At 41.2% G+C, this 14,101-nt stretch overlaps 2 protein-coding genes across 3 annotated transcripts in view; both read left to right on the forward strand.

Annotated features, from left to right (window-relative positions):
• The first annotated feature begins 391 nt into the window (after nucleotides 1-391).
• LOC307251103 (transcription intermediary factor 1-alpha-like) lies at nucleotides 392-10,531 on the forward strand. The gene is made up of 18 exons (XM_080028424.1): nucleotides 392-682; nucleotides 912-1,027; nucleotides 1,229-1,376; nucleotides 1,458-1,590; nucleotides 1,693-1,809; nucleotides 2,087-2,201; nucleotides 2,412-2,558; nucleotides 2,751-2,865; nucleotides 4,063-4,421; nucleotides 5,619-5,750; nucleotides 5,837-5,942; nucleotides 6,175-6,232; nucleotides 6,382-6,517; nucleotides 6,788-7,128; nucleotides 7,708-7,840; nucleotides 8,043-8,117; nucleotides 8,537-8,683; nucleotides 8,783-10,531. The coding sequence occupies exons 1-18, from the start codon at nucleotides 454-456 to the stop codon at nucleotides 8,972-8,974; spliced, it is 2,799 nt and encodes a 932-aa protein (XP_079884550.1). The 5' UTR covers nucleotides 392-453; the 3' UTR covers nucleotides 8,975-10,531.
• A 2,299-nt stretch (nucleotides 10,532-12,830) lies between these two features.
• fbln1 (fibulin 1) overlaps nucleotides 12,831-14,101 on the forward strand; it is a 30,065-nt gene continuing 28,794 nt past the window's right edge. The window contains exon 1 of one of the 2 annotated variants that reach the window (XM_080027992.1): nucleotides 12,831-13,010. In XM_080027992.1, coding sequence (XP_079884118.1) covers nucleotides 12,956-13,010 — 55 coding nt within the window. In that variant the 5' untranslated portion in view covers nucleotides 12,831-12,955. The remainder of the gene's footprint in view (nucleotides 13,011-14,101) is intronic. The other variant, XM_080027991.1, reaches the window with a different exon arrangement.

A 14,101-nucleotide genomic window follows, 5' to 3' on the forward strand; every position in this document is an offset into this window, starting at 1 on the left:
ATATAGAAATATCTATATATTTCTTTAACAAAAAAAATAAAAAAAATATTTATTGGATAGTAAAGGTAAAAGCCATAAATCAGTTTCAAATACGAGCCTTTGACCGGTGAATCTTGTCTTCAATCACTCAGCCTCTTATCAGCGCGCGCACTATTTGACCCCACCCATCTCGTGCAGGAACAAGCGCGTGCGGTGCAATTCAACATCTGGGTGTAGTGCGACATCCTCACGCGGAGGCGCCCGTTGCAATTTTATCGTTTGCGCGACAGGTTTGCTCTCTCCACTCGATATATTGTCGTTTGACCAAAAGGTAGGTCAGCATACTTATTAATAATTTAGTGTGAGGAAAATGCAGGTGTAAGAAGATGCTTTTTTCGGGAAATGACTCTTGCGCCTAGTTTGCGCACCTGCGTGGGAACATTATGAAGTAATGTGAATGCTGCTGTTGTCGTCATGTTTGAGAACGAGGCTGAGAGCATGTCAGCGCACGAGGAAGAGTCCCGTGCAACCGACCAGAATTACCTGGACACTTGCCCCGTTTGCCGTCTAAACTTCTACAGCCGAGAGCCCAAACTCCTGCCGTGTCTGCACTCCTTCTGCAAAAAATGTCTGCCTTCACCCTCGAGACATTTGGCCATGGCAGAGCCGCCAAACTCCCAGGTTGACATGGCGACCAAACCACGTGAGTCACTTTGTTTACAAACAATGCATGCAGGGAAGTGAAAAATTATTGTAGCTCCATGGGGCTAGGGTATTTAGTGGCAATGGACTATATTTTACAAAGAGTGCTGCCTTTTGACGTACATATCGGGCATCATGCATATAGGATATGTCAGTGATTTTCAAAAGGCACACTAGTAAATCCAATTTTACTAATTTAGACCAATATGTGTGATTCTGTTTGGTTTCAGTGAATGTGATCCGCTGTCCGGTGTGCAGGCAGGAGTGTATGGAGGTAGACGTGATGGAAAACATCTTTGTGAAAGACTCCGTTGAGGCCCCCAGCTCAACAGAGAGAACAGTCCAGGTGTGTGACAAAATGCATCACCATATGGGGGCAGCCTTGGATAATGTTAATAACATCCCTGGAATATATTTTTTTGCAGATAATGTCTAATTTAATTTGCTGGATCACATGAAACCCAACATCTCTCCTACAGTTCGACCTATTGCTACCTGCCTTCCTAAAATGCATCAGCCTTTTGACGCTTGTCTAATCTGCCTGTAGCTCTGCATGACCTGTGATGACAACACCGAAGCTGCGGGGTTTTGCGTTACCTGTGTTGAGTACCTCTGTGCCACCTGTGTGGAGGCCCACCAACGAGTCAAATTCACCAGAGACCACACCATCAGACAGAGGGCAGAAGCACCACAGGGTAACTCTTTATCTTATTTTTCTCTTCTGTCAAATATTTGTGGTGCCAAATGATAGACCGCACCTATTTATTGTATTCCAGAGGCCCGTGATGTGTCGACTCAGAGGCCGATGTTCTGTGACATCCACAAACAAGAGCCACTGAAGCTGTTCTGTGAGACCTGTGACCTGCTGACCTGTCGCGACTGCCAGCTAGCCAAGCACAAGGACCACAAGTACACTCACAGATTACAATATTAACAGATCATTGTTACTGTTTGTAATGGATATTTATTTTTCATATTGTATCCACTGAACTATTGCTTATTTTGAATTAGTTACCAGTTCCTTGAAGAGGCTTATAAGAACCACAAACGCCACATGGAGAGCATGACTCATCAGCTGCAGGACAAAATGAAACTCATTGAAGAGGTGTCAAACTCCATAAAAAATGGGTATGTATCTCCACATACAGTACAAGACTACATATGTCAAGTACACAACATGTAAACAAAATCTAAAGCAACTCGTAGTTAATAGATTTTTATTATTATAGCGTTTTGTTCTTCCATATGACCTGTAGTAATCCTAAACAACAGATTAATCATCCAACAATAAAACTATGCATACCTCCACCAGTGATCATCAGGTGTCTCCTGTGTACTGTTATATTTTGCATATCATTTGTCAAACTTGAATATTTATTGATATGTGTCATGTATTCATTTTTAGCCTTCTTCAGGTCGATCAGAACCGTAAGTCTGTTCGTTATGAAATAAAGAAATCCATCTGCAGTTTGATTCTCGAGATTAACAAGAAGGGCAAGATGCTGCTTAACCAACTTGAGGTAGGAGAAACACATTTGAATATATATTACAATTACATACAAAAAATGTGTGCATTTCACCACATTCTGTAGAGCTATAGATTGCCATGGTGTTCTTACCAGATGAACATAATTTGCGTGCAAGCTCAAAGGACTGCTTTACCCTGAGGCCCAGAGCGTAGACCCCTCTAGCTGTTTAAATGCAGATATTCTCTTATTCATGTTTCCTAGGCTGTTGCAAAAGATCATGAGAGTGTCTTGCGAAAACAAGACGAGGACATCGGCTATCTATCCAGACACCTGGATCATGTCATCAACTTCACCAAATGGGCCACAGCCAGGGATGGAGGAACGGCCCTCTTGCACTGTAAACGTTTGGTAAGGCTTGTCTGATCATTTCTCCATTCAATAGTGTGTCTCATTACAATCTGGTTTTCCTAACATGTCGAAACACACCTTAGCTCTGAAAGCAGTGACAAGCTCAGTCTATGTTGGACGTGTAGGAACAGATGCCATTTGTGACAAGCATCCTACTCTTAACAATTATTAATAACTTCCCTTCTGTTGCAGATTCTGTTCCAGATTGAAAACCTCCTGCGGGTCAAATGCAGCACCTCGTTCATACCACAATGCACTGTGCGCTTCCAGTGTCCATCCTCTTACTGGGCCTCAAATGTTGATCCTGGTAAGACAAACATTACTCTCTGACATGGAAGCTCTACTTGAACCTAAGCTTGTTTTTCTGTCTGGATATTTTTCAGTTTTAGTCAGTTTTGATACCTCACCCACATGTTATTGAAATGTTTTATTGGATACCTTGAGGAATACTGTTTCAATATTATAATGTCAACAGCCACATAATCCCTTGCCACAAAATAATGGCCAGAGTGATAATTTATTTAAATTACTGGTGATGCCAGATGACAGCAAAGATGTTGATTAATAGCAAACTGACAGAAATCGTGTCCTAGTTCCAGCCGTCACAAGCTCTCTGTCATAATGAGTTGTCCCTTGAGAGTCTCCTGTTTCACTCTAATAACTCAGCCAATCAACAGTGACACGCTGAAAAACATCAACATGGAATAGGGAATATCACACGTGCAATTTGTCTAGACACGGCATCACAAGAGGTTTTCCACCACAAACCAATCCTTTTCGTATTACATTTTCCAAATTATTTTTTAATTGTTACTTGTCATCTCATCCAGGCGGTGAGTTAGTGGCTGCTTGATTCTGAGGGGGGGAATTAATCTGAAGTATTTCCATCACTCGCTGCCACTTTTTCTACATGCAAATCCCACCACTTAACAGAAGTATGCTGGTTCTCCCTTGTCATTTCTCCCTTGTCATTCGGAATGAAGGATGCTGAATTTGGAGGGATGGTTAAGAGAGATTCAAATGGAGCGGAGCTTAACGGGCGCCTGGAATTCTGGCTACTTGTAGCATTTGCAACTCATTCGAGCCTGACAATTTTGCCGTGATATTAGAGCATTAGTTTGTCAAAAAATATTATATTACCAATTATTTGTCTCATTTAAGTCAACCTGACTTTGTCCTAATAATCTGGGTCCACCCTCTTCATTGTGAGGGCTGGATTTTGTTAATTTCATACTGTACCTGTCTAAACAAGCCAAGTACACAACACTAAAATATTTTCATTAGATTAATTAATAGTATATTCAATAACTTGACTGATACAATTATTATCATCGCTCTTTGACATGCCCCCTTATTAACCTCTACTCCTTAAACTTTCTACTGCATTACTACCCGAACCTTCTCTTTCCCACAGTTCTCTGCAGAGCCTTTTGTCTGTATTGTGTATTTTGTTCATCCTACTACTTGTTATTCTCACCCTGACTCCATGTGTATGTTCCCTCAGGCTCTTTAGTGGTGGAGAGTGTACCGGGCCACCAGCTGGGTGCTTACCAGGGTATCCCTCATCACTTCTCCCACCCGGGGCAGTTCTCCTCGGGCTCACCCCACAGCTTTGCCCTGGGTGGTGCACCCCATAATACTCTGGCTCAGCTCCAGATGCAGGTGGACAAGCTAAACCCGCCAGCTCCCCAAACCCCTCAACCCTGTACGTTGTACCAGAGCGTTAGACTGCAGCAAACGGTTCCAGTGCCCGTACAAGGAGGCTCTTCCTCCAACAGTATGTCTTCCCAACGGTTTATGGTGCATCCTCCCAACCACATCAACCCAACTAGCAGCTTACTAGGTCCTGGATTTACGCCCCAGGTTAGTGTGTGTGTGCGTGTGCATTTTTTTGTGTGTGTGTGTGTGCGTGTGCACGTGTGTGCCAGTTGTTCTGACAACCCCTCTTAACATCGGATGGCATTGACCTAAATAGAGATGACAGCCTTCACTTCCTGCACAATCTATATATTTCCTTGTCAAGATAGATTTCAGTCTTGGACAAGTTTCTGACTCAAAATGATGAAATAAAACAGCGAAAGCTGCAGTGCAACACCAGCCAAAATGTGAAAAAGGATGGGCCCAGGATTCCATAAGAAAGGGTTGATAATATCTCGTCATCCAAGTTGTTTAGTCTAGTTCACACTGTGTTTTGGTTCCAGCTCCAAAGTATAGGCTCATTCACAGGACAATACTGGCATGTCAAGTGCACACATAAGTTACGTCATACTGATGTGCACAAGCTGTTTTAGCTGCATAATGATCTCTCCTCTGTTGTGGGTTTTTGAAATGTCTTCGGGATACTGAATCTGTTTCTTTTCTTTATACCTCACTCCGGTCCATCATTTTAAGTTAGAAGCATGTCCGCTTACCTTTTTGTCAGAAGTTATTATATTATTAATAACATATTTATACAGTGCAGTTAAAAGTGTATAAGTGCAGATTCATTTGGATATTGATTTCATAGCATGCATGCCATTTTCCTGAATAGAACATCTGACATGATGAGTTTCAAATCTCTGCAAGTTGATTTTAATGCTGTTTCGAAATAAATTAAAGTCAATGGCAAGTTTGTAAGTTTTGCAAATACTTTTTTAAATACTTCTTAATTACACTAAATATCTGTGACCTAAAAAATAAATTTAACACACATTAAAATAAGTGTCAGTTAAAACTGTGTAGTGTGTGTTAATACATTATTTGTCAAGAAGAAAAGAAAAATTGGAAAGCTGCGGGACGAATAAAGAAATATCTTATCTTAGCTAAAATAAGCCAAAAGCCTGGAGCTTCTCTGTTGTTGTTGCTATGGGGCTTCGACACACACACACACACACACGCACGTGCGCACACACACACACACACACACACACACACACACACACACACACGCACACAGTGACGTGAAATGAAAGTGCTTCCTTTCATCTCCACCTCCATCATCACATGCTTTAAGATGCGGACAGGAATGTATCATTAAGATCCATCTATCCATCTTTCTGTTTCTGCTTCTTTCATTTGTAGCCTCTGAGAGGGATGGGAAGCCACAGCTACCAATCCAAACCAATGGAGGTATTTGCCTCTTCTCCTCTCTACAACCACATACCCACACTGCAGAGCAATGGTGGCATCAGTTCGTCTCAATCCCAACACATGGCAAGTGACTCCGTCCATTAATGTGAATGACATTTGACACGTACTATATTTACAATGTAGTGAATGGCATGCAATGCTGTGTTTAGATTGATCCCACACATCTGAATATGAGGAACGATTCAGGTGTTCCAATATATATGCTGAAACCGAACTATCTCCAGGGCCTGCCACCATCTTTGCCACACACAAACGGTATGTCTGTGTTATCAGTTTCATCTGTACGTTTGCGAACTGGATATATTGCCGTATTTTTTTATTTATTTTTTTTAAATCGGGACAATGCAGTTTTACATAGTTCCAAAACAAAGAATTCAACTGATGTGCTGCACAAAGACTTTTCTACCTTTTAGCTAATTTACAACTCTTGTAAATTATTTGGGCAAAGTAAGCAATGAAGGAAACCAAATATTTTCTCTATTTCAAGTGCAAGGACAGCAGGATTCACCAGACCTCACTGCTGTATCCCAGGAGGAGGAACCAGGGTGAGGAAACAGCTGCATGCACAAAGAAAAGTACAAATATTCTCTATCTCTGTCTTCTGATTGTTCAGTTTTGCCTTGCAATTACCCTAGTCTTTTAAAGCCATGGTCTCTCCAGTGAATTTTTGGCTCTTGCTTTCTTGCCTCCCAAGGACTGTTCCCGGGAATACTCCAGAAACACACCAGGCCAACGGAGCAGTGGGCTCAGCTGTCAAGAAAAGACGAAGGTCTTCGTCACCAGGGCCCATCATTGTCATCAAAGATGAGCCAGATGAATACAGTAGCTATGTATGGGGACCATGACTTATTATTAACTTCTGATGAGTAATAAATAAACTAGCTACTATCCAAAAACTGAAAAAAGTATGGGCCATCATTTCAACAATTCAGCAATATCTTAACCTCCTGATATGGAAGTAAAACCAAAAGATGCCCCTGAAATGTAAGAAGTAATTATACCATATTGGATAGAAAACCAGTCAACTGTTGAAGGTCAAAGTTGAGGCCATTTACTGCATGTTCGTCACATTACTTTTCTCTGTTTTTGGGGGATTTCAGGTACATGCTAACCAAAGAGCCAGCCTTCCTGACAGCACAGGGGACCATCCTCAATTCAGTGCCCATGGTGAAGAGAACGGGGAAGTCCTAACTACTCTTCAAAGCACAGACGACAAACCCCATACCCGTTCACTACTGAGTAAGACCAATGCTCCAAACCCCATCTGTTTGTATGGAGGAGAACAATACACAGAGCAGCACCAAGCTCCAATGGAGGACTCTTATGAAGTCATGTGTGCTGTGTGTCGGACTGCAGACTGGGGAGAGCTGCTGTGCTGCAACAAGTGTCCCAAGGTGTTTCACCTTTCGTGCCATGTTCCAACAGTCGTCAAATCTCCCAGGCAAGCTCTGCTATGGTGAAATGCCACTCATGTTGTAACAATATGTTCATGTTTAAACTATAGAATTGAAGCTATAGTGTGTAACTTCTGTCGCCCCCATGAGGAATTCTGTATAATTACAACAATACTGATGGCACATCTACATGGGGTAAGCATTCGTTGATTTTGCATGGATTTGATTCCTTCTGCTGTATGTCCAGGTTTTTTCTTGGCAGTAGATTCAACAACAGAACCATTTCGTGGGCGCTCCTTGAGCCAGTTTCCGGGGGCGACGCCAGTTTGTAAACGCTGCCATACTGAGAAATACAGAGAGTTTTGTGGAGCTGATTCGATGGGTCGACTTTGTGTCAACTCATTTGGCAATGGCTTGAATGTAACCGACATTTATTGATATGAAAATGTTACGCACTATAGCTTTTAAGGAATTATAGTTTTCTGTGGAATAAAAAATGTATGCTTAGGAATGAGTTTTCCCAATTGGCAGGTGTAAGGGTTTTCATCCAACTTCATTACTGTGCTCTTGTTAGTGTACGTTTCTGCTAACTGGCATTGTATTGACTCTGGACCGTCTCTTTACAGTGGGGAATGGCTTTGCTCTTTGTGTCGAGACCTGTTAGCGACTGAGATGGAGAATGAAAACAAACCTGAAGGAGCCAAAACAGTTAAGAAGGAGCCAGGTCCTGAAGGAGGATTTTTCCCTGTGGACAAACGAGTCAGTAATCTTTTGAAAATTGGTTATAATAAAGATGATAGAATGATAGAATTATAAGAAGAAATTATTTGATCAGTACTTGTGTTGAATGATTACGTAGCTAAGCAGATGCATTAGATTATAGATTGGATTGGAGAAGTGTAATTGGTTTCGTAGTTATGAGTTTGACGTGTATTAAGGCAGATGTCTTTTTCTACTGCAGAAGTGCGAGAGGCTGTTGCTGCAATTGTTTTGCAGTGACCTGAGTTCAGACTTACAAGATCCTGTTGCCCCCTCGGTGAGTGTGCATAGGATTTATGTCACATGTAGTTATAGTCATTTAAGTTATGTGTTATATGCATTGTTTATGTCAAGACAAAATAATTCTGGATCAAAAGCACATTTAATCATGTATTGTAAATAGACAAGTATTTGCCTGTTATTTTTGCAGAGAATGGATGAAAATTAACAATTGATTATAAACTGCATATTGCAGTACAGAACGCTACACTTGTCTAGCACTTAACTGTGCCCATTTCTTTTTCTGTGAAATAGTAGTTTATTACAAGCCTTTACATAAGAAACTGGGGAAAAGCCAGAACATGTTGTGCACAATGCTGGCATGTGCTACAATATAAATTACAAACATTATTTTATTTCCACATCTTCCCATGAAGTGTTATTGTTTAATTATCTCTCTCTGTCTAAATATTGTAGGCACGTGCTAACGACTGGCTGCCTATAAAGGGAGCAATGAAGCTTTCCACTGTGAAAAAACGACTGGAGGCCAAGCAGAGTGTGTGCTACCAAAGCCCTGCAGAGTTTGTGTCAGACATCAGGCGTGTATTTGGCGGCTGCATTGAGGTACAATAGAAATAATTGTTTGCAAACAGTATAATTGAGTTTTTTGACGCCTGTTAATACAATGTTTTGGCCCTCTTGCCTCTGTTTGCTCTCGCACAGCAGGCTGACACAGATAGCACCATGGCAGGCAGGAAGCTTAAGGAGCTATTCGAAGAGCATTTGAAGACCATCTTCCCCGACCAGACCTTTCCAGAAATCAAACTGGAGACTGTACCTACAACTATCCATACTGACTCTCAACACTCATCTATTGAGCCTGCAAAACGCCAGCGAACATTTTATACACAGTAGTATGAAAAGAAAAATCTTCTTTATTGTTTTTTTACAACAGCGCCGGCTTATGTGTGGTGTGTTCCACTGTTACAGACCTTTATAATACATAATTACTTGTTACAGGTCACCAAAATGTTTTGTATGTTTAATGAATAAATTGTATAGCAAGCAAACAACTATGATAGAGGGCACCAATTTAGTTCTATTTTCCGGACTAAATTACATTACAGCTGTCGAATGTACTTTGAATCTAAACAAGTAGCTTCCATCTCTGGCTTAAGCTTGAAGATACGCACTGGGAGTAATGCAAAGGTGCATAGAAAAAGCACATTTAGGTGTTTACAGGGTGAACTTGACTGCTATTATGGAAAGCGAGTGTTTGTGTTGGTCAAGTTATCCATTGAATTTATATATTTACTCTTACCAAGTGAGTAAGTCTGCTACTTAAAGTAGAAACATTGCATCATCGACACTGAGCTACTAGATGATGAGGTCATTGGTCTGGTGTGTATTTCCTGTTTACCTCCAGACGTGTAAATAGTGATCAGAAGAAGGATGATCATCATGAGCTTTGATGTTTATATTCTATCGTAGGTGGAATGGGATGTTACGATGCACTTTGAGGCCAGTAAAATGAAAACGTGAAAGGATTCAGAGCTTTTTAATACAATGATAGACTCCCCATTGTCACAGACTCAAACACTGTGCAGCGCTTACAGATCAAATGATGTTAAGCTACATTTGGTGTGGAATTATTGTATTTGTTTGTTAAAAAAAGAAAAGGTTTTCAGATGTCATAGTGACGAGCTAAGCATAATGTAAATGTTATGTGAGACTATCTTTATTCTGAGATAATTCTAATTCAGTGACATTTCTCCTTGACACTCTTTTGTTACAAGATCAAAAGTCAGAACAAGTAGCCAATGCCATAAACATGGTCAACTTGCAGGTGTTTACAGGTTACAATAAAAAGTGATAACTTAATTCTGGATAGTGATCCTGGGAAATGATTGATGTTATACACCTCCTTCAACTTATAACTGCATGTAAGTGGGGTCTATTAATGCCTTTAAACAAATCTGGTTCCTAAAACCCCCATTACAACTTAAACTGTACAGTAAATCAAAGCCACTGTCAGTTGTGTTGACTAACGCTGAACAAGGGACCTTTTGGCCCCACGAGCAGACCTCCGCTGTGTTAGTGGCCCTAGGCAGATTGACACAGACGTGGCAAGACAAGCTTTGTTGAGCTTCAAAGGAAACTGTACTTCACCCCCCCACAACAAGATTAACACTGTTTGAATGTGACCCCGGCCACACCAATTTCCTCCACCTTGGAGCTGGGAGGTCAGCTCACACTGCTGTTTCTTGTTAAAGCCTGATTGTAGATTGGATGTGGAAGGCAGGGCTGTGGTAGTTCCTGGAAGGCTAGCAGGCATGACAAGTTACCCCTCAGATGTTCACTGTGATCTAACCTGCCCAGCCCTGAGCCTGGCACTATAGTCTGGCTCTCATTTTGGGCTTTCTTCAATCCTTATATGGACACTCAGGGGCCTATTATCTTTATTCTATAGAACACTACTGCAAAGATAAGACTAATGACAGGTCTGATGTCAAGGGGTGCTCCTGGTTGCTGTGATAACTGTTTTACAAAGGAAGTTGCCACATCATTGGCTGATATCTGCACAAACCATACAGTTTGTGCTGCTGCAGCGACATACCCTTAACCCAAAGATCCTGCCCCACAGTTTAAATATGTTTCCAGGACCAAGGTGATGGATTGCCCACTCTGTTCTCTACTAGCTCAAATGTATACCATATTGGGATTGTTTTCAAGTATGTGTTCTTACTAAGAATAAATGGAAGCCTGGATACAAATATTGAAGAAGCCATTTGTATTTTTCCCAAATAAGGAAGATAAATAGCATACAATTTAAACATACATCCACACTTCCCTAAACCATCTCTTCAATAGTGATACCACATAGTGAATGGAGACAAGTGGCTTAAATAACATTCATACAAGTACAGTATGCATTTTAATGGACCAAAACATTCCAGAGACTGGTATGGTCTATTAAAATGTGGTCTCATACAAAGAATTGTTGACATACGATTACCAACTAAAAAAAAAACGCAGACAGTGGTGGACTTGTCACACAATACACTTCAACAGTGCAGTTACCCATGTATAACTGCCGTATACTTGTGGTCTCTCCTGTATGCCTGTGGTGTCCTGATATCAAGTCCTTGGTGATGTTTCTAGAACGGCTAGACTGGTTGGTGGAGACATGTGGCTCTGATTAGAAGATCATTTAACCTCTCTTTGTCACCATGCCCAGAGTCGGTAGACTGATTGAATTTGCAGAGGGCCTTAGTTGGTACAAAATGTTTATAATGCAGTCTAGCAATTATTTCTCCACTTCCTGCCAACTCTGGTAGACGTCGTATGTGTGTGTGTGTGTGTGTGTGTGTGTGTGTGTGTGTACACGTCTGTGGCTTGTTTATACCCAGCTCCATCTCACAGCTCATGATCACTTTGGCTGACGGTGAGCCCACATCTGTGCCACTGTTAGAAAAGCTTTAATTCATTAAACTCTGAGCTGAAAATGCCCCATTTTCTTTGGTACAGCTGTGAGCGTTAGTAACTTAAGAGAAAAGTAGGCAATACCAGTGTGCAGATAGAGTATCACTGGGGATTAGGATATAAGGGAGGATGCAAGTGCGCAGGTTTCAATTAGATCAATCATCTTCCTCATGGTGGAGCAAATGTAAAGGTAGCAGTGGATAATAGCCCCCCCCCCTTTTTTTTTGTTGCAAAAGAAGCAATGAAAATATTTAGGTTTTGATTCCCCCTCCATTACCTCTGACTGAGATATTTAAAAAAAAAGTTTCAAGGCTCATAGTGTGTGGACATAGCCAAAATACCCCAAAACCGGCTCCAGATGTTGAGTAATCAGCACAGCCATTAGTCACAGACAGAAAAAAAGAGGCTACTTTGCCATTGATGGGAAGACAATTTCCATGTGTGCATGCATACCTTGCAGCACAGTAGCCCGAAGACACTTACAATTCCTCCTGGCTGTAGGCAATAAAAATGATGGCAAGCCCATGTCTCCCTAGGTAGTATTTCAGGCCTTGGTCTTTCCAAAACGCATAAATATATCGGTCATATAAAACACTTTAGAAGGATTTGCCTTATGTATAACCACGACTGACAGAATATAGAAATCATTTACGGACTAATATATCTTGTGAGTTTTATAACCAACCTGCAAGTCCGAATAGATAAGTTAGCCATATTAAAGCTATAGTGGGTAACTTCTGTCACCCCCATGAGGAATTCTGAATAATTACAACAATACTGTTGGTGCATCTACATGACATAAGCATTCAGTGATCACATATGGGTTTTATGCCTTCTGCTATAACCTACATCCAAGTTTTTTTTGAGCAGTAGAATCACCAACTGAAACATTTATTGATGCTTCTTCTTGGGATTTTGGGAAGTTGGGCGACTAAGAAATTAGAAATTCGGGATCTTTTGATGGAGCTGTCAACTTTGTGTCAAGTCGTTTGGCCATGGCTTATGCAACCGACACGTATGAGAAAGTTACGCACTGTAGCTTTAGTGTTGAATTGCAACATAGGCTACTGCAATTGAGCTCACGATTAATAGCTTTAATTTTAATACTGGAGAGAAAAAATAAGTCGGCGGTGTCTGTCTGTGGCCCCAGCACGCCCCTCACTGTGCCATAATTAGACGATCATTCGTGCAGTCACGCTGCAACTGCGACTCACTCAACTCCATCACATCCACTTCTCTCTCTCCCCCCCCCCCTCCACCCCCCCGGACTCGCGCTGTTTCAGTTTTAAAGAAGCACTGCTGCGGTTTATTCTCACACCCTGCAGAATTCACCAGCATCGGCGAGCTCAAATCTCTCGCAACACACACTTTTTTTTTCTTCCAGTTTTTTGGAGTTGGATCTCTTTTCATTCAATGGGTCCGCGCGTAGTGCTGCTCTGCTCTCTGTTCGGAGTTCTCCTTGGCCAAGGTAAGTTACCTTCTTCCCGTGAGAAACGAAAGTTCACTACAACCTGACGACTTTTAGGACCAAGCCAAAATGATGGCGCAGGAATACGATACTGATGTGGCTGGATCATATAATAGCCTATATTGCTAGATAACTTAGTAGGCATTCATTTGTTAACACATTTACAGTGAGAATCAATTTGGTAACAGGCAAAGAGTGAGACCAGGGAGCTGATGAATCTATCATAGGACTAGTTTGGGCATGTGATGAAAGAAGAGCTGTGGTGCTTCAAAGTGTTGGAGGTCTGTCTTGAAATGAATAGGGTTCAGACAGAGTTCCCACATTATTTAATTACTTATATGTGAACTAACTTCACAAAATAAAGGCTTTAGAAGGATGGAAATGTTATTGTGTCCATTGTTTTCCCATTTTACAGTGTAGTGCTCAAATGCACAATATAAAGTAGTATCTAGCAGCTTTTGACTATTTGCACATTGAATTGTGTAGGACAAAAGCTATTGAAACTGTAGTCAACCATGTAACAGCATATCTTTAACCCTCTCTTTGAGGAGAAAACATATCAGCTTGATTTGTAAAGTGATAGAAGAAGGTGTCATACGTGTGAGGGAATCTTGGGTCTTTAGTTGTAATATTAATGGGAAAGATTAATAGGCCATATATGCCTATCTTGTGTCTCTGTCTCAAATACTCTAGGTCAGCCTTGGAGCCTGTTAGGAGACACTTAGGTCAGTTGTATAGATAAAGTCTCATCTCCTTAGACTCCAGAATGTTATGGTTCACTGTGTTCAGCTCTGAACCAAAACATTGGTACGCTTGGTGCCCGAGCCGGGGAGGTGGTAGAGATAGCGCGAGGTTAAAACACAGCTCTAAGCATGAGTCTTGTCAGAATTGAAGTGCAAGTCACAAGAGTTGCAGTCCGGTTCTCCTTGGCCAAGTCTGTAATAAATATTGCTTCATAATTCATCCAAGTCTCCTGAAATATTCTTCCACCTGAGTTGACCTCCAACCTTAACAGAACTTCCTTCACAATACGACATAATGAGTGTTAAAAATGCAGTTCCACATTAGTTGAAAGTAGTTCTTCTCATTGC

Source organism: Ammodytes marinus (assembly GCF_949987685.1).
Source record: "Ammodytes marinus genome assembly, chromosome: 5".
Taxonomy (NCBI): domain Eukaryota; kingdom Metazoa; phylum Chordata; class Actinopteri; order Uranoscopiformes; family Ammodytidae; genus Ammodytes; species Ammodytes marinus.

Excerpts from the sequence above, each read along its gene's own strand:
- LOC307251103 (XM_080028424.1), top strand. The coding sequence starts at position 454 with ATGTTTGAGAACGAGGCTGAGAGCATGTCAGCGCACGAGGAAGAGTCC. Across the intron at positions 4,422-5,618 it reads GTCCTGGATTTACGCCCCAG|CCTCTGAGAGGGATGGGAAG; the intron begins GTTAGTGTGTGT and ends TTTCATTTGTAG. Across the intron at positions 5,943-6,174 it reads ATCTTTGCCACACACAAACG|TGCAAGGACAGCAGGATTCA; the intron begins GTATGTCTGTGT and ends CTCTATTTCAAG.